The sequence below is a fragment of the Pelodiscus sinensis genome, chromosome 1 (genome assembly GCF_052426305.1).
Source record: "Pelodiscus sinensis isolate ZL-2025 chromosome 1, ASM5242630v1, whole genome shotgun sequence".
Taxonomy (NCBI): domain Eukaryota; kingdom Metazoa; phylum Chordata; order Testudines; family Trionychidae; genus Pelodiscus; species Pelodiscus sinensis.
The window spans coordinates 358342884-358362443 of NC_143052.1; the positions used below are offsets into that span (position 1 = coordinate 358342884).

General features: G+C 47.8%; 2 protein-coding genes across 2 annotated transcripts; one reads left to right on the forward strand and one right to left on the reverse strand.

The window, feature by feature from the left end:
- Positions 1–4542: 4542 nt before the first annotated feature.
- On the forward strand, positions 4543–5534 carry LOC102462007 (olfactory receptor 52R1-like). The gene has a single exon (XM_006119573.2). The coding sequence runs from the start codon at positions 4587–4589 to the stop codon at positions 5532–5534; it is 948 nt and encodes a 315-aa protein (XP_006119635.1). The 5' UTR covers positions 4543–4586.
- Positions 5535–13889: 8355 nt separating this feature from the next.
- LOC102461783 (olfactory receptor 52N4-like) lies at positions 13890–14834 on the reverse strand. The gene has a single exon (XM_089774800.1). It carries the CDS (start codon positions 14832–14834, stop codon positions 13890–13892), a length of 945 nt encoding a protein of 314 aa, XP_089630926.1.
- Between the last annotated feature and the right edge of the window lie 4726 nt (positions 14835–19560).

Below are 19560 nucleotides of genomic sequence, written 5' to 3' on the forward strand. Positions count from 1 at the left end.
ACAGAAGTCTGTCCAGATCACATCCCGGAGCCTGCAGCACTTCCTGCAAGTGTGAACCCCGTAGGGGCTTTCAGTTTGACTTTTTAGAGAGACCATGGTTATGGCAGGGAAGTCAGGACTCCTGGGTTTTGCCTGTCATCTCCCCACTCAGCCGCTCTGTGGCCACGTCCAATTCATAGAATCATAGAGACCTTGAGAGGTCATCAAATCCAGTCCCCTGCCCTCATGGCAGGACCAAGCAATGTCTAGATCATCCCTGATAGATGTCTATCCAACCTGCTTTTAAATATCTCCCGTGATGGAGATTTCACAACCGTCCCGGACAATTTATTCCAGTGTTTCACCACCCTGACAATTAGGAAGTTTTGTCTATGGTCCAACCTAACCCTTCCTTGCTGCACTTTAAGCCCATTGCTTCTTCTCCTATCATCAGAGGCCAAGGAGCAACATTTTTCTCCCTCCTCCTTGTAACACAGTCTTAGATACTTGAGAATTGCTTATGTCCCCTCTCAGTCTTCTCTTTTCTAAACTAAACAAGCCCAGTTCCTTCAGTCTTCCCTCCTGTCTTCTAGACCTTTAATCATGTCTGTTGCTCTTCTCTGGAGCTTCTTCAATTTCTCCACAAATTTGGTCCCTATACCTCAGTTTACATAGCTGTACAATGGGGATATGTCCATAGGGTTTTTCCTTTGCTAGATGATTTGAAGATGCTTCAGGGAAAGGTGCTGCCCAGTGTGATGATAGTTACTGATGAGAATCACTTATTTCTGGCCCTTTAATGAGCCCTCTGTGTGCCTGCAGAAAATGCGATTGTCTCCTCTCGGTGATCTCTCTCCATTTATGACGGTCGACTATCTGCCTATCCCAGCTGAATATCCAGGGTAGCAGACATTCTGGTGAGCTTGGCATTATCCCTAAAGTTCTTACTGATCAACTCTAAGTTACCAATATCCAGAAATATACAAAACAGCCAGCTGCTCTTGGACCCAGAGCCCAAGAGTTCTCCACTCCCTTTGGGAAAAGCACCTTAATGAGTGTTTACTCCTGAAGATGGATAATTAGCAGAGAAGGGCTTGTCCCTGGCCTGTTTACATCCAGATGCCCTCTACCCCTCTAGGGGCTGTGTGAACCCCACTGAGAGAGCACAGAGCTGTATTATAACCAGTGCCCAGCCCTGTGATGGCTCTCAGCACGGGACGCTGCTGCAGACGCTGGGCTGAGAGAGGTGCGGGACGCGGCTGCCTGAGGGGGATTCCCAGGGACGACACGTCCCTCTCAGCACTCACAGGTACCAGCTCTGGCTCGACAAGCCCAGTGCAGCACAGGCCTTATCAGACAGAGTCGCTCTGTGTCCTTTCCTCTCTGCACAGCCACTAACCATCTCAGCATCTTGCAGAGCCACGAGTGTGCAAAAATTCATTCCCTTCTGCGCTCCACCTCCCACACCGTGTGGTGGCCTCCAGCCGTGAGGTGGGGGCGTTTCAGTGGCACAGGGGATCCTGCAGGATAAAGGGGGTTAGTAGATGTCCAATGCGAGGACAAATTACGATGTTGTGGCTCGTGCTCTGCTTCGACCCCAGTGAGGCAAAACTCCCCTCGGAGTAAGAGCCTCACGAGCCAGCTGTGTGTTCCTGCACAGACACGGTCACCTCGTCCTCTTGCAGATCAGGGCTCCGGCTGTTAGGGGGGTGGGGCTGTTACTTGACTGTTTATCTCCTGGGAAGCTTGGCCATGCTGGGGCTCTGCGGTGAAACAATTGGAAGAGCGGTTCGGCGTGGGCAGACATGCTTCCTCCAGTTTCATTTGAGACTCCAGATGAATGGGTGCTCCAGAAACGTTCCAAAACCCAATTCTGCTGGAAGCAGAAACCCAGCGTCCGGAACATTTGGCCCAAACTTTAACCTTTGCTAAATGCATACACAGCCGAAAATGGGGTTTGCTAATTGAAGGTCTCAAACAGATTTAACTGAAGTTGGTGCTGGCAGCACAACCTACAATGGCCAACACATTGCGAATCCCAATCAACTACCCTCTATTCTCCAGTAATGCTGGTAGCAAGGCGTTCTCCAGGCCAAATATGGATTGAATTTCATGCAGTTACCCCTGTATAGAGCCAGGCACCTTGGCTACGTCTACACTGGTACCCTTTTCCGGAAAAGCTTTTCCAGAAAAAGGACTTTTGCCCGAGCAGGAGCAGCATAGCTTTTCCGGAAAAGCGGCTGATTTTGTACAGTCGATCATCAGTGCTTTTCCGGAAAAGCAAGCGGCCAGTGTAGACAGCTCGCAGCTTATTCCGGAAAAGCGGCTGCTTTTCCGGAATAAGTGGCCCAGTGTAGATACAGCCCTTGAGTGTGAGTAAAACCTAGCCACATTTCTGCAATGATTTGCTATTTCCTTCCAGATCGTTGATGAAATTATCAACTAGCATTGGGCCTAGAACGGATCTGTGCGGAACCTCACTAGAAACAGCCCATTTGCTGACAATGGCCCAGTGCCACTGGCTTTCTGAGATTGGTCAGCCTGTTTTATTACATTTTACATGGGCTCTATTGTTACTGTTGAGTGTTACTCTTGTACCTGAGTATTTTCCTCTACTAAATCAAACGCCTCAGGAAAAAGCAAAGTTTGTTGCAACAGAGAGGTTCCTTGATTAACCAAGTGATCCCTCTAATAAAACAATGAAATCAGGTTTATTTGAGAAAACCTATTTTATACCAACCCTGTTGTTCATTATGGGTGTGTCTAAATTACATGGCTCCATCAATGGAGCCATATAGATTAGGCTGATCGGCAAAGGGAAATGAAGCCGTGATTTAAATAATCGCGGCTTCATTTAAATTTAAATGGCCGCCGTGCTGAGCCGATAAACAGCTGACCAGCTGTTTGTCGGCTCAGCGCGCAAGACTGGACGCTCCCGTGCCGACCTGAAAGCCCTTTATCAACCTCCCCGTTATGCCTCATAGGATGAGGTTTACCGGGGAGGTCGATAAAGGACTTTCATGTTGGCAGGGGAGCGTCCAGACTGCCTGGATCTGCCGACAAACAGCTGATCGGCAGAGCGTGGCAGCCATTTAAATTTAAATGAAGCTGTGATTATTTAAATCGCGGCTTCATTTCCCTTTGCCGAACAAACAAATCTACATGGCTCCGTCGACGGAGCCATGTAGTCTAGACGTACCCTATATGTCTAGACTTCGTTTGGATCTAATCCCATAGCAGCTTTTCCATTGTTTCTTAACCTCTTCATTTTTTAAACCTTAGCTTTATTTTTTAATACTTTACAATTAACAGAGGAATTGCCATAAAGCTTTTCTAGGATTCCTCTTGTTCTTAATATATGTAACCACTTCCTTTTTATGATCCTTCGCCCTGTCAAACATGGAGTTTCCCCTGATATCTCTAACGTTCCTTATCAATTTTTGAAACTTCTGACCTGTATTCCTGGCCATCTATTTTCCCTTTTTACCGTTTTTGGTATATTATTCCCCCTCCCTAATTGCTGCCTTCACTTTCCCATCAAACTGACTTATTACCCAATGTTGTTCACTCTCTTGACCGTGGAACTGGGACTGTTCACGATCTAATAAACTTGAGTCAAAGAACTATTAATTTTTCTTCCCACTTTTCTGCCTAAATATTTTCCCCAGATCAGTTTTACTGATTATTTTTTCCAGCTTTGAGGAATTAGTCCTCGTGGAGCATTGAGTGTCTGTAAACAGTACTGGTTTGGAAAGGTACTCTGTCTGTCCATTGACGTGTCATTGGTTTTATTCTTTTAGTTTCCTCTCCTCTAGCATACACTTTTCATTTAGCGAAACGGTCCCCGACTTTTAAGTCAGCTCACATATGACAGCCTCCCCCATTCTCACCATCTCTCTTGGAAATCACCTTTCTATCTGCTGTACCCTACACTAAGAGTGGGAGACCAACATGGAGCAGATGTCCAAATATTTCCGGATGGCACGTTTTTCTCTATCCCTTTCCTTAGGTACCAAAAAGTTGTCTTTGTTTTCAACACTGCTGAAAAAGGGAGGTTTCTTCAGACATCTATCAATGATACCCAGGTCTTTCCCCTGATTTGTGAATTAACTGGGATCTTTTCCCCCAACAAATGTCTTGGCAAAGGTTTGATTTGTTTCCCCACTCTTACATTTTAAGTAACTGGACAAATGGATAACTCTCAATAGTAGGGACTCTGAAGCCTGGTTTTTCTTGCATTAAGGAACCATGGCACCTACCCCATATCCACACTCACATTTCCTGATAGTGCCTCAGAAGGTTTCCTCCACCATACAATGTAGGAATAAATGATGCAACAAGCGCCATAAAATACGGAATTGGCATCAGTAGGGTCAGCTGCTTATAGTTATTTTCCCTGAATGACAAAAATGTCAATTTTCAGTGTGTGAAAAAAGATCAATCTTCTTCACTCGCATCGTGTGTCATACTCACATTGTCTCTCCATGCAGGTATTTGTATCATGACCACCACCCTACAACCAGCACACATACAGGAAGTCAAAGGAATGTAAGGTACATACAGGACACTCCGTTCTGTCTCACACTTGGACACCTCCTCCCTGATCCATGTCAGATTCCAACACAAGTGCCTTCACCAACCCCTCCACCTTCATCCTGCAGGGCATCCCTGGCCTGGAGACATCCTACACATGGATCTCCATCCCATTTTGCACCATGTTCATTATAGCCATCTTGGGCAACTTCACCATCATGTTCATTGTGAAGACAGAACCAAGCCTGCATGAGCCCATGTACTATTTCCTGTGCATGCTGGCCGTCACTGACCTGGTTCTGTGTACGTCTACTATTCCCAAAACACTGACCATCTTCTGGTTCAATGCCAGGGAGATCAATTTCAATGCCTGCCTCGCCCAGATGTACTTCATTCACTCTTTCTCAGCGATGGAGTCTGGGATCCTTGTCGCCATGGCGTTGGATCGCTACGTGGCCATCTGTGTTCCCCTGAGACATTCCACCATCCTGACCAACCGTGTAGTGGCCAAAATCGGTCTGGCTGTGGGGCTGCGCAGTGGCATTCTTGCACTGCCCTACCCTCTCCTAACAAGGCAGTGGCCTTATTGCAGAACCAACATCATCCCCCACTCGTACTGTGAACACATCGCCGTGGTGAACCTGGCCTGCGCCGACACCAGACTTAATAGTTACTACGGCCTCTCTGAGCTTTTCTCTGTGATCGGTGTGGATGTCATTTTTATCATTGTGTCCTACACTCAGATCCTCAGGGCCATCTTCCGCCTCCCCACCAAGGAGGCCCGGCTGAAGACTTTTGGGACCTGCGGCTCCCACCTTTGCGCCATCTCAGCTTTATACATCCCAGATTTCTTCTCCTCGCTCACGCACCGGTTTGGCCACGATGTGCCCCTTAGTTTCCTCATTCTTTTTGCCAACGTGTATCTCCTGGTACCCCCCATGCTACACCCCATCGTCTATGGGATGAGGACCAAGCAGATCCGGGACAGGCTGTTCCTGCTGTTCACACATAAAGAGAGATAAACGTTTGCTCCTTGGCGCTGGCTTTTGGACCAAGCTTCATGAAGACCTGGTTAGTGGCGTGGTGCAGAAGCCTTCTTCCTTGAATCACTAACTCAATGCTCAGAGAGACACTAAACACTTTCGCTGCCTTACTGTGCTGTGTTAGGAGGGTGAACTGGGGAATCAGTTGATGTACAATACGCCTGAGTGTCATCTTTGTAGTTCCTGATAGACATGAAACCCATGAGCCAACACCTCCTCTTCTACCTCTTCTCTCGAGGCCTTGTTACTTCACCTCCACTTCACCTCCACTTTTCAGTGACTGGATCTTTTTCATCCTCCCCTTCCCATGAGCAGTAAGGGAGCCATTTCAGATTTCCATAGAGGTTGCCAGTTTAAGCATGATTCCAGGGGCTACAAATCTCATTTTTTTGGCAGATAACTTAGCAATGAGCTGACAGGAGCACACTATGTAATTCTTCTATAACAGAAAGAAAATTAAATAAATATTGGACTTACTCATCTCTAAAACCAGTGTGGAGCAAGTGACTGAAGGGACTCTGCTTAGAGTTAAGGTTTCCATGGCTATTTTAACTTTGCTACCAACTTTGTGGAGAGAAAGACCCCACCGGAACTCCCAGGTTCTCTCTCAACTCTGGGAGGGGAGTGAGGCCTAGTGGGATAAATTTACATAGCAGGGATTAACTCGAAATAAGCTATTGAGCTATGTCAATTGTGTAGTTTATTTCAAAATAGCTTATTTCAAAATTGGGCATGTCTACACAGCACTTATTTCCAAATAGAGCACTCTTCCTCCCACTTCCTTTACCTGTCATACAACGAGGGTTACAGGAGCCGGAGGAAGAAGTCCTCCAGCTTGACAGTAGTTCCACATTATTTAGAAATAACTGCTTGTAGACGTGGACTAGAGTTTTCAAAATAATGTTGCTGCAGAAATGTACCCTGGGTTACCACAGTGGCAGAAACATATTCGGCTGTGTCTAGACTGGCCAGTTTTTCCGGAAAATCAGCCGCTTTTGCAGAAAAACTTGCCAGCTGTCTAAACTGGCCGCTTGAATTTCCGGAAAAGCACTGACTTCCTACTGTAAGAAATCAGTGCTTCTTGTGGAAATACTATTCTGCTCCCATTCAGGCAAAAGTCCCTTTGCACAAAACTTTTACGCAAAAGGGCCAGTGTAGACAGCTCAGATTTGTTTTCCGCAAAAAAGCCCCGATTGCGAAAATGGCGATTGGGGCTTTTTTGCGGAAAAGCGCGTCTAGATTGGCCACGGACGCTTTTCTGCAAAAAGTGCTTTTGCGGAAAAGCGTCCGTGCCAATGTAGATGCTCTTTTCCGCAAATGCTTTTAACGGAAAACTTTTTCATTAAAAGCATTTCTGAAAAATCATGCCAGTCTAGATGTAGCCTTCGGGTCTGTATGAAAGTATAAGAATGGCCACGCTGGGTAAAACCGACGGTACATCTAGTCCAGTGCTGTCTTCTGACAGTGTCCAATTCCAGGGGCTTCCGACCGAATGAACCACAGAAATCATCAAGATCCCACTCTTAACACCATCCCTGCACATCCTGGATAACAGCTGTTGAAGGGTGTATCCTCCATGCACTTCCCTATTTCCTACGGGGGACAGGTTATAGTTTGGACATTCACAACATCCTCTAGCAGAAAATTCCACAGCTTGACAATGGAGAAATTGTTCCTTTTGTTTGTTCTCAAAACTGCTGCCTATTAATGACTTTGGAGTAAGAAGCATTACCTTATCTGATTGCTCCACTCTCATACCCCCATAAACATCTCTTTTCCAGGAGAACAACTCCCCGTTTTTTAACTCCATCTTCATATAGAAGAGGAGTCAGGCCCAATGGGTAGTGACCAAGAGCTCGATGTGAGGTTGATGGCTGGTTTCTAGTGGAGTGCCCCAAGGATCGGTTCTAGGGCTGCTATTCTTCAACAACTTTATTAATGACCAGGATGAGGGGATGGATTGCACCCTCAGCAAGTTTGAGGATGACACTAAGCTAGGGGGAGAGGCAGACATGCTGGAGGGCAGGGGTAGGGTCCAGAGTGATCTAGACACATTGGAGGATTGGGCCAAAAGAAATCTGATGAGGTTCCACAAGGACAAGTTCAGAGTCCTGCACTTGGGACGGAAGAATCCCAAGCATTGGTACAGGCTGGGGACCGACTGGCTAAGCAGCAGTTTTGCAGAAAAGGACCTGGGGACTACAATGGATGAGAAGCTGGATATGAGCCAACATGCTGCTCTTGTAGGCAAGGGTGCTGAGGGAATATCGGGGGGCATTAGGAGGAGCATTGCCAGTAGCTCTAGGAAGCGATTATTCCCTTTTTTCGGTGCTAGTGAGCCGTGTTCCCTCTAAGATTTTCCATCTCTGTGCAGAGTGAGTTTTGTTTGTGCCCCAATAATGAGATCATGGGCACCTGTTTGGATGTGCCATGCGGCTCCTGCAATTCTGGCCCCCACCACGGGGCTCCTACAGCTCTGGCCCTGGCCACGGCAGCTGAAAGAGCCACCACTGTGGTCACGCAGCCTGGCCCCAAGCCCAGAGCATCTGAGGAGACATGGCAGTTCTTACATGACTCCGGGGGGAGTCGGGACAGCAAAGAGCTGCTCAGCTGATCCCCTATTCACCCACCACCCCCAGCAGCAGCAACTCCTCCATTTTCACCAGCAGGCTGCTGCGTGGCTTCTGCAAAGGAGAATTGTTTGTGTGCGGCTGCGCCGGCACACACCTGAGGGGGAACTGTGCTGGGGGAAGGGGACACTAGAGAAAGGATGTGGACGTATTGGAGAGGGGCCAGTGGAGGGCGACCAAAATGATGAGGGGGTTGGAGCACATGACCTATGAGGAGAGGCTCAGGGATTTGGGTTTGTTTAGTCTGCAGCAGAGTAGAGTGAGGGGGGATTTGAGAGCAGCCTGCAACTCCCTGAAAGGGGGTTCCTAAGAGGCTGGAGAGAGGCTGTTTTCAGTGGTGGCAGATGGCAGAGTGAGGAGCAATGGGCTCAAGTTGCAGTGGGGGGGGGGTCTAGGTTGGATATTAGGAAAAACGATTTCCCTAGGCGGGTGGGGAAGCGCTGGGCTGGGTTCCCTAGGGAGGGGTGGAATCTCCATCCCTAGAGGTGCTTACATCCCAGCTTGACAAGCCCTGGCTGGGTTGATTTAGTTGGGTTGGTCCTGCTTTGGGCAGGGGGCTGGACTCGATGGCTCCTGAGGTCTCGTCCAGCCCTGGGATTCTATGACATGGCAGCCGTTCCTACCCGTAATAGTTTCCTTTGCCCTTCTCTGTAGCTTCTCTAATTCCACAATATTGTTTTTTTTAAATGGGGGGATCAGGCCTGCATGCAGCAATCAGTGTGCTGGCTTACCATGGCTTGATAGTCACATGGCGCAAGCTTACCCCTCTTCTCTATCCCTGTCTGAATTAATTCTAACAGCTATTGGGGGGGGGGGGCTATTTCTCAGAGAACTTCCCAAAGCGACTCCCACAGCAACAGCGCCTTCAGACCCTGGAACACTGTGACTGCGTGTGGTTTGCTCAGAGTCCTCTAGGGTGTTCAGAGACCAGCTCTTGGCTCTGCTCCCGCTGGAGACGGTCTCTCTGCTCCAGCCTGTGACTGGGTCAGGCTGAGGACTGCTACAGAGCAGGGGAAAGGCCAAAGGCCTGTTAAGTAGGTGTAGAGGGCGGCAGAACAATTAGGAGCAGCTGGCAGGAAGCTGGCCCATGCGAATTGGGGCCAGGTGACTCCACTTCCGGCCTGCTGGAGACCTTCACCGCCCTCCTAGGGAAATAGTTTTTCCTAGTCTCCAACCTAGACCTCTCCCACCACAACTTGAGACCATTGCTCCTTGTTCTGCATCTGTCACTACTGAGAACAGCCTCTCTCCAGCCTCTTTGGAACCCCCCTTCAGGGAGTTGAAGGCTGCTATCAAATCCCCCCTCAGCCTCATCTGTCCACTGAGAACTCTGTAGACTGTTCCTATGTTCATGGGCATAGGATGTGCTGCGTTGTAATGTGTTTAAGAACATAAGAATGGCCGTACCGTGTCAGACCAAAGGTCCACCTAGCCCAGTAGCCTGTCTGCAGACAGTGGCCAGCATCAAGAACCCCAGAGAGAGTGGACCGAAGACAATGATCAAGCGATTTGTCTCCTACCATCCTTCTCCAGCCTCTGACAAACAGAGGCCAGGGACACCAATTTACTTAGATCTGTGTGTCTCTTGTGCTGTGTGTATTAGGGGATTTGTGTTGCAACCTGTAACCAGAGTCCTAGGGGCAAGGAGGGTACACTGAAATGGTTCAGGTAGGGAAAATTACACATAGTAGGGCTAAACCCCCCTGAAAAGTGGTGGTGGTTCTAACACTTGGATTTACCAAGACAGAAAGAAAACAGCTTTCCCGGTGCTCTACTGATCACACCGACACCAAACCAACCTCCAACTAGACAGCCAAGTCATGTGTGATGATGGTTATTGAATATCTTGTTCATCATATCAAAAATTCTAAAAATCCCAAAGGGTTGGACACGCTGTCTCCCAGGTGAAAGACTATTTCAGAATTTACCCAAAGCCACGCTGTGACAAAGGATGCTACCGAGAGCATCGATTCAGGGCAAACATGTTAGAGCAGCCACAGCTCAAGCGTGATCCTCCGCTGTAAGTCTCTTGTCCATCATTCTGGCTAAGAAGAAGCCACACGAGCAATTCCCTCAGACACGCCCATTCCCCTGTGCACCATCACCAGGAGCTCTCTTCATGCAGGCCTGACAACCAATCTCATCAAAATAAAAGGTCCTTCCATTCCCAAAGAATCAACCACGTTCCCAGGTTAATTTATAAGTCTGATCTTACCCAAAAAAGCACACTGGGCCATCCATTAGTGTCCACAATTGAATGGTTTAATCATAAAAAGTGAAAGGATGAGAGCTAAAATTGTAAAAGGAATCCACTACCTACAATCATTGCAATATCCTTGGTTCGGACTTCTAGCCGTGCTGGAATAAATTCCTGGCTTTAGTCTCTGGAGTACATCTGCAGCTTGGATACTCATTTAGTCCTTTATTTAGAGCTTCAGAATGTGTCAAAAGCCTTCTGAGGGGAGGAGCAGGACTGAAGACAAAAGGGAGGGGTTTGGGGATTTCATAGACCTTTCACCCCACCCCCTTAGTTATTTCTTTTGCAAGGTGAACAATTTCAGTCTGTTTAATCTCTGAAGTATCTGTCTCCTTGAGCATTTGGTCTTCTCCTGCACTCTTCACCACACGCCATCACCTAAGGGGGAGGAGGCATCTGCCTGTACATAGTATTTAATGACCAATTTGTCCCCCTGACAAAATCTCACCCAGAAAGAAGAAGGGAGTAAACCAATTCTACATCATACCAGTTTTCTGCCATTTGGGGGGAATTCCATTGTTCTTGCTGTAGAAAAGTACAATCAGATGGTGTTTGGGGGTCTCATGAGCATGTCACCTGTCCATGAAGGACTCCGTTCTTTGCAGGTAGAAATCATCGCTCCCAGGCTGGTCTGAATGTTCACAGGGAAGCTCATCCAATGTGGACTGGCACAGCCCAAGACCCACTGACAGCCAAACACTTCCATTCCACTTGAACAGGTCCTTCGCCATACACTAGACGAGTCTCCTGTCGGGGCCCATCTACACAGCAACATTATTTTGGACTAATGGCCATTATTCCAAAATAACTACTCGAGCATCTACACAGCAATAGTGTGATTTTGAAATAATTTTGAAATAACGGGAGGCTTATTCCAACTTCTGTAAACCTCATCTACGAAGAATAATGCCTATTCCGAAATAGTTATTTTGGAATAGGGGCTGTGTAGAAACTCCACATCTGCTATTTCAAAATAGCTCCTCACCAGAGCCATGCTAACTTGTTCCTCCCCGGTGCCTCCTGGGGCTCTAAATCGAGATGGCACATCTTCATTAGGGAAGCCTGCCTTGGTTTAATTTTGAAGCTGCTCTGCATTATAGATGTGCTATTTTGAAATAAACTATTTGGCTGTGTCTAGACTGCATCCCTTTTCCATAAAAGGGATGCAAATTAGACACATCTCAATTGCAAATGAAGCGGGGATTTAAATCCCCCCGCTTCATTTGCATAAACATGGCTGCCACTTTTTTCCGGCTCGGAGCTTTGCCGGAAAAAAGCGCCAGTCTAGACGGGGATCTTTCGGAAAATAAAGACTTTTCCGAAAGATCCCTTATTCCTCTTAAAAAAAAGGAATGTGCAGTGTATATGTAGCCTTACTGTCTTCCAGAAGCAAACCTGTGACATACAAGCACAGAGCCAATACTCATAACTGCACATACAAAAATGATACATGTGTAGGAATGGCATCATTGGAACCCGCGAATTATACGTTTTCACAGACACTTCACCCGGCTTCCTTTGTAGAAGATGTCCTGTGACCATAAAACAGTGATTGCAACAATGGTCTATAGGGACATAATTTAATTGGAGGAAATCACACACACGCTTACAGCCAGTTCTTATTCATTGAACTAAGATATATTTCAGAGGAAGAGGGAGCATTTTCATTAAACAGTCATTAAATGAAAGAGGTCTTTCACCATCAGGCTGGCCCAGGGTGTAACTGGTGGCCATAGTCTTGTGACTCAAGCTTCCAATGATGAAGGTTATGAAGGTCAGAGGTAAAAAGTATCAGGTCCCTAGAGCCCTTTAGAGAGTTCCTCAGCAGCACAGACATGCTTGAGTGAGGAAGAGGCTTTGGAAGTAACCTTCTGATTCCTAACCAGGACCAGTAATGAACTACCTAGGGGGTTGTCTACACTAGCCCCCTAGTTCAAACTAGGGAGGCTAATGTAGGCATTCAAACTTGCAAATGAAGCCCAGGATTTAAATATCCCAGTCTTTATTTCCATGTTCCCATCCGGTTGCCATTTTTAAATGCCACTAGTCCAGACTAACTCCCGCGGCGACATGCGGCAGTTAAACGGTAATTCGAACTAAGTCCTTAGTTTGAATTACCTGTTACACCTCATTCCAGGAAAAGAACTTTACAGCCATTGAAAGATCTGGTCTCCTCATAGGTCTTTCTATGTATCCAACCCTTTTGGGGAGGCGTGCCTTGAGTTATTTATTCCTATCTAAGGGTATGTCTACACTACCCCCCTAGTTTGAACTAGGGGGGGTAATGTAGTCATACGGAGTTGTAAATGAAGCCCGGCATTTGAATTTCCCGGGCTTCATTTGCATAAAGCCGGCCGGCGCCATTTTTAAATGCCGGCTAGTTCGGACCCCGTGAGATGTCCCAGCACAGCTTACAGCTACATCAAACTGCCTTCCACCCATAGCTTATTGCTCTCACTATCTCCCCCTCTATGTTTGGGGGAGTTTGTCAGTGAGTAAGTGAGTCTGTCTGTCCATTTGTTCAAGAACTTCTCTGTATGGTAAGAGTGAGAACCAGCGAATTTGGCACACAGCTTCCTCTAATTATAACTTAAGGCAAGTTAGAGTTTGGTTGTGTTGGTGGGAGGCTGGGGGAGTTTCCCCCACCCTTGTGTGCAGGGTCGCATACCACCATATAGTAAAGGGATGGAATGACCAGGCAGGTGAAAGGGGCTGTCTGGGGCCACCGCCTACCCTCCTGGACAGCCTCAGGCCTGAGCCTCCAACCCCCCAGGCACACCTTACAGAGGTAGGGGGGCTGCCCTAACCTGACCCCCCTGTTTGTATGGGAACATTGCGGGCTGTCCCCCTTTCTCAGGGAGTGAGGGGAAAGTGCCCACCTTGCTGCATTCCTCTCTTTGGCTGGGGAGTTCAGGGAGCAGAGGCATCTGGATCTGCCCCTGCCAGGGGACATGCACGCCACCCCTGGCTGTGCCCATTGGAGCTGCCACACCAAGGACAGACACTTCTCACCTGGCCCCAAGCTACTGCAGTGAGAGAGGGCTGGACCTGTCCTCTGTCCCCAGGGAGCCTGCATCCCGACCCCTCATCCCCAGCCCCAGAGCAGTGAGTTCAATGAAGAAAGACGAGAACTGCGTTAAGAATCTGAGCAGTGCCAGGTATATATTCAAGTGCTGACACCATGTGAATTAGGCCAGTAGCGCTCACGCGGGACGAATTCCTGGTGTGAACACGCCCCTGCTCACCAACATGCCACTTCAGGCTCTAGCAGCCCTTTGGTTCTATGATTCCCCAGTTTGTGTTGTAGTTACAGCCCTGTAAGGCCCTGAGGGGGCTTAATATCTGTCTAACTGCCCAGGCATGGCATTCAGAAAGAGAACTCAGCATCATGTCATCGGCCAGCTCAGAAAAAGCTCAGTCTGAAGGCCAGAGCACCAGAGGAAAATATTACTTGGTCTGAGTCATGTGCCGCAGCAGCCTGTCTCGGATCTGTTTGGTTCTCACCCCATAGATGATGGGGTTCAGCATGGGAGGCAGTATCAGGTACAGATTGGCTATAAGAATGTGGAAATACAGGGGCACATGGAGGCCAAACCGGTGTGTGAACACGGTGAAGAGAACTGGGATGTATAAGGATAAAGTAACACAGATGTGGGAGCTGCAGGTCCCGAAAGTCTTGAGCCGGGCGTCCTTGGTGGGGAGGCTGAAGATGGCCCTGAGGATCTGGGTGTAGGACACTGTGACGGAAAACACATCCATAACAGCGACCAGGAGTGTTACAATGAGGCCGTAGTAATTACTGAGGCTGGTGTCAGTGCAGGACAGTTTCACCACAGCCATCATCTCACAGAACGAGTGGGAAATGACGTTGGTGCGGCAATATGGCCACTGTCTCGCCAGGAGGGGATAGGGCAGTGTGACGATGCAGCTGCGCAGCACCACGGCCAGGCCTATCCTGGCAACCACAGAGTTCGTCAGGATGGAGGAATGTCTCAGGGGATGGCAAATGGCCACGTAGCGATCTAAGGCCATGGCCACGATGATCCCAGACTCCATCGCCAAAAAGCTACCTATGAAGAACATCTGGATGAGGCACGAACCAAAATCGATCTCCTTGGAATTAAACCAGAAGATGCTCAGTGTTTTTGGCAGGGTGGAGGTGGACAGGACCAGGTCGGTGATGGCCAGCATGCAGAGGAAATAGTACATGGGCTCATGGAGACTCGGCTCTATCTTCACAATGAACAGGATGGTGAAGTTTCCCACAAGGGCTATGATGTACATGATGCAGAAGGGGATGGAGATCCAGCCATGGGCTGTCTCCAGGCCAGGAATGCCCTGCAGGATGAAGGTGGAGGGGTTAGCAAAGTTGGTTGTGTTGGACACTGACATGGATCAGGAGAAAAAAAACCCCAACCAACCCTGAGACAGAACGGTGTCTCCTGCGTGTACTGTGCACTTCCCTGAATGTGCCCAGGATCTCAGATGATGATCAGAGAATCAATGCCTGGAAGAAGAGACAATATTAATATGAAACACGACCCGCACTGCTGGCGGCTGTTCTCACATGCAAAGCAAACTGATCACTCTTTATACTTCAGTGAAGTGAAATCTGAGCAACTTACCCCGCTCATTCAAATTCCCAATTTTCTGGTGCTCTATGAGTTGATAACACCTACATGTCGGGATGTGAGAAACCTCAGTTGGCACCAGCAGGAAACACAATCATGATATTGGTCATCCTGTTGGGATTAAAAGTGTTATCCTTTTTATATCTGTATTTTAAAATTAATGTTGTAGCAATGCAAGGTAATATACTATCATATTTAATACTGTATTAAACTAAAGCCTTTAGTTAAGTATATATTTTCTTGTTTTAAAGTGTAGCAAGTTTAGTAAGTAGAGAGAGTGTGTTTGGGTATTGTATCTATGTTAATGAGATTAGAGGACTGTTGAAGGTTGAAGTCCTTAATTGTTTCATTTACAATGTCCTTTGCTTTGCCCAATATAAGACACTTTGTTTATACAGTTGTATTGTGCTTTTCTTTGCAAGGTCTTGTAGAGACTGTTTGGCTATGTCTAGACTGGCCCCTTCTTCGGAATAGGCATGCTAATTTCGAACTTTGGAATAAGGAAATCCACGGGGGATTTAAATATACTCTGCGGGATTTAAATAAACATGGCCGCCGCTTTTTTTCCGGCTTGGGGAAAAGCTGGAAAAGAGCATACAGACTGGCGCGATCCTCTGGAATAAAGCCATATTCCGGAGGATCTCTTATTCCTACTTGAAAGTAGGAATTATTGCTCAGAACCAAATGGCCAAAGAAGGATGGGTGAGAGCTGGTGAAAACAGACATGTTGGCGTCAGAGAAACCAACAGTAACCACCAGTGTGTTCCCATGATCAAGGATTGACAGATTGGCAGATGGATGGCCCTAAAGTGGAACTACCACTCCTAAAAGATGATTGATTACAGGATGAGCCTTTGGAGATGTTTTGGGAATGATTGACATAAAAAAGAGATAACACACCAGACACAGGCTGAACAGCGAAATCCATAGACTTCAACAGAGAAAAAGGATTTTAAAAGCAGGGTGCTTTGCCATGGGACTTTGGGTTCATCTTGCCAATAACTCAAGGAGAATCGGATCGTGCGACTGACAGAGCTAAGCTCCCCCTATGTGATCAATCTAGCTGGCCACTAGATTGATCCAGACTCTGGACTGGCAACTATAACGTCATCTAGTGGGACTGTGTGTATGGTGACTGTGTGTGAGAGTGACTGAAAAGCATATGCTACTGTTGTATTCTCAATAAATGCGGCATATTGCCATTTTCCCTATAAAAGATCTCTTGTGCTTCGTCTAAGCATAACAATCCCTCCTTATTCCAGACTGTTTGGGGTTTCATGTTCCCCCGCCTGATCCCACAAAATCTGAGATTTGGGGGGAAAAAAACCTTTGCCAAGATTAGGACCATGGGAAAACTGGACCACACCTTGGGGAAAAGACCTCGGTGTCACTGATAGCAACTCAATGGAAACATCTGCTCAATCCCAGCAGTGGGCAAAGAAAGACCACGTTTGGATGCCTAAGGAATGGGGTGGAGGAGAATCTCCACTGGACATGTGCTCAGCGTAGGTCACCTCTTCTCTCTAAAGGACACAGCAGATAGAAAGGGATTATTTGTGACAAGCCATGAAGGAGCATGGCAGAAAGGGATCTAGGGGTCATAGTGGACCACAAGCTAAATATGAGTCAACAGTGTGAGGCTGTTGCAAAACAAGCAAACATGATTGTGTGCTGCATTAACAGGAGTGTTGTGAGCAAGGCATGAGAAGTCATTATTCTACTCTACTCTGCACTGATTAGACCTTAATTGGAGTATTGTGTCCTGTTCTCGGCACCGCATTTCAAGAAAGATGTGGAGAAATTGGAGAAGGTCCAGAGAAGAGCAACAGACATGATTAAAGGTCTAGAAAATATGAGTTATTAGGGAAGCCTGAAAGAACTGGGCTTGTTTGATTTAGAAAAGAGAAGACTGAAAGGGGACAAGATAGTGGTTTTCAAGTATTCAAAAGGGTGTTACAAGGAGGAGAGAGAAAATTGTTCTCCTTGGCCTCTGAGCACAGGACAAGAAGCAATTGGCTTAAACTGCAGCCAGGGAGGTTTAGGTTGGACATTAGGCAAAACCAGGACACGGTGGTTAAACACTGGAATAAGTTGCCTGGGGAGGTTGTGGAATCTCCATCCCTGGAGATATTTAAGAGCAGGTTGGCTAGACATCTATAAGGGATGACTTCGATGGTGCTTGTTCCTACCATGAGGGCAGGAGATTGGATCTGAAGACCTTTCAAGATCCCTTCCAGTTCTAGTGTTCTACGATATGCAGACAAACTGTAATGTCTGGGGTTCTTCTGTTCAGAGAAGAGACAGAGACTGGAGCATGATCTAGAAGAGTAGAAAATAAAGAATGAAAAATATTACATTCAAATGAACCAACAAAGAAGTATTCAGTCACTTAGTGCTTCAAAAAGGCTAATTCCCCGAAACTGAGAAAATTAGCAGCACAACTGATTAGAAGAAAAAAATTGCACAAAAAATGAGAGTGAAACCTGGGAGGTCTCTAAGAAGATATCTGTAGATCACAGAAATTACACATCCGTGCAGTTAAATAACAAGAGAATTTTGGACAAAAAACTGGAAAATAAAAGGAAACCATTGGGGAAGTAGGGGGAGGGGGAAAACCAGGCTTGGCAGGGTTAAGGGTAACAAAAAAGAAACTATTAAATAAAGTAAGAACAAAAGAATTGGTGAAAAAGGTTTTGGTCCATTGGCAGAGCGCACGAGAAAACGTGTTAATATTACTCAGAAGGTGTTTGTGTGCAATAAATATTTTGTCCTGCATTTGGAAAGAAGCATGTGACCAAGCCTTGGCTGGGATGGTGGAGCTGGGATTGGTTCTGCATTGGGCAGGGGGCTGGACTTGACTCCTGAGGCCTCTTCCAGCCCTGGGATTCTGGGATTCTATGAAGAAAGGCCAATACAGTGTTAGGGGGCAGGAGCAGAGGCCCGGCATGCCAGTCACAGAAGATGATATCACTGCTCTACGGGGCCCTGGTTACACAACAGAAAGACCGCCTCGTGTCCCATTCCGGTCACTGCTGGACAGAGAGAGGTAGAGAAACTGGAGAGCACCCAGAGGAAAGTGACAATGTTGACCCAGGGGGTTATGAGACTTCTTAAGTGAAGCGAGGAGAGAACACGCCCTGCCCATGCTGGAAAGCCCTTGTAATGCTTCCGGTGAGGAGCCCTGGCATCTAAATGATTTCTAGCCAACATACGGCAGGTACCAACCCACCACCCACACGTGTTACCAGCCAGGGCTCTGACACGCAGGAGGAGGAGCTGACGGTCTCTCTGCATTAACACACAGCTGCCCCCGGGACTCTCACTCCAAGGGGAGCTTCGCCTCAGTGAGGTCTGAGTACAGAGCCGGCTACAGCCCCAGAACCTGGCTTGTGTTGGAATCTACTGAGCCCTTCCATCCGGAAGGATCCCCCTTGCCACTGAAATGCAGCCACCATGGGAGAGACCATCAGGCATCCGAGAGCAGGGGGCACAGCTCAGAATTGTGTTTTGGACACTAGTACTCATGTCCCGTGGCAAGGCTGCTGGGGTGTTGAATGGCCACGCAGAGGGGAACGGACCAGAGACTTACTCTCCATCACCCACAGGCACATTGCGCCGGGATGGGAAGCAGTCAAGCTCCTTAGCAAGGGATGGGTCCCTGTGAACTTCCCCCGCAATCTACCTCAGCTTGGTGTGTCCCGCCTGCCTCTCTCCCCCACGTCACCCCACGAGAGCGCCCTGGTGTCTGTTAACGTTGAACACTAAGCGGAGCCGAAAGGACCCAAATCCCGTCTGTGCCCCTCACACCCATGGTTCACTGAGTTCATCACGCAGGTGAGCTCCTCCCCAGCGATGGTACCTGTGAATTCTGAGTCAACAGCGTCCTCCCTGGGAACCTCTCTCACGGAGCGGAGCCCCACACCGCTCTCGCCCCCGCACCGGCAGCAACATCCGAGAGCAACCCAGGGGCGTGCCAAGTGCAGTGTTTATAACTCAGCTGGGCTCATTCCCCATGAGGGTCCCTGGACCTCCAGAAAACAGTCCAGCATCTGACTGTAAACAGGCTGGCGCCTGGAGATGCACTAGCCAGTGTCTCTGTTTCCACGTCCGTGCTTCTGCGCTTTGTCCAACTCTAAGGATAAAGGATAATTAAGGGGCCTGGCCGAGGGAGAGGAGAACTCTCGCGCTCCGGGCTGAGTCAGAGAGGAATTGCCTGTTCGGGGTATTTCACTATATTTAACAAAAAATTGATTAACAAGAAATCAAGGGCTAACACCAGTCCTGCATGAGATCTGATACACTGTACGTGCCCAGGATGGATGGGTAAATAGTAGGTAGGGGAGATCAGGGGAAAAATGGGAGACAGTAATTATCACCTGTGTGGCACCTGGCATTGAAGGTTTTGCCAGACACCTATGAAAGGAAAGTCACTATGATCATATGCACATTCATGGATAGGTAAACTGAGGCTCGGGGCAATGTAATTT

Coding starts and splice junctions, on each gene's coding strand:
- LOC102462007 (XM_006119573.2), top strand. CDS start 4,587: ATGTCAGATTCCAACACAAGTGCCTTCACCAACCCCTCCACCTTCATC.
- LOC102461783 (XM_089774800.1), bottom strand. CDS start 14,834: ATGTCAGTGTCCAACACAACCAACTTTGCTAACCCCTCCACCTTCATC.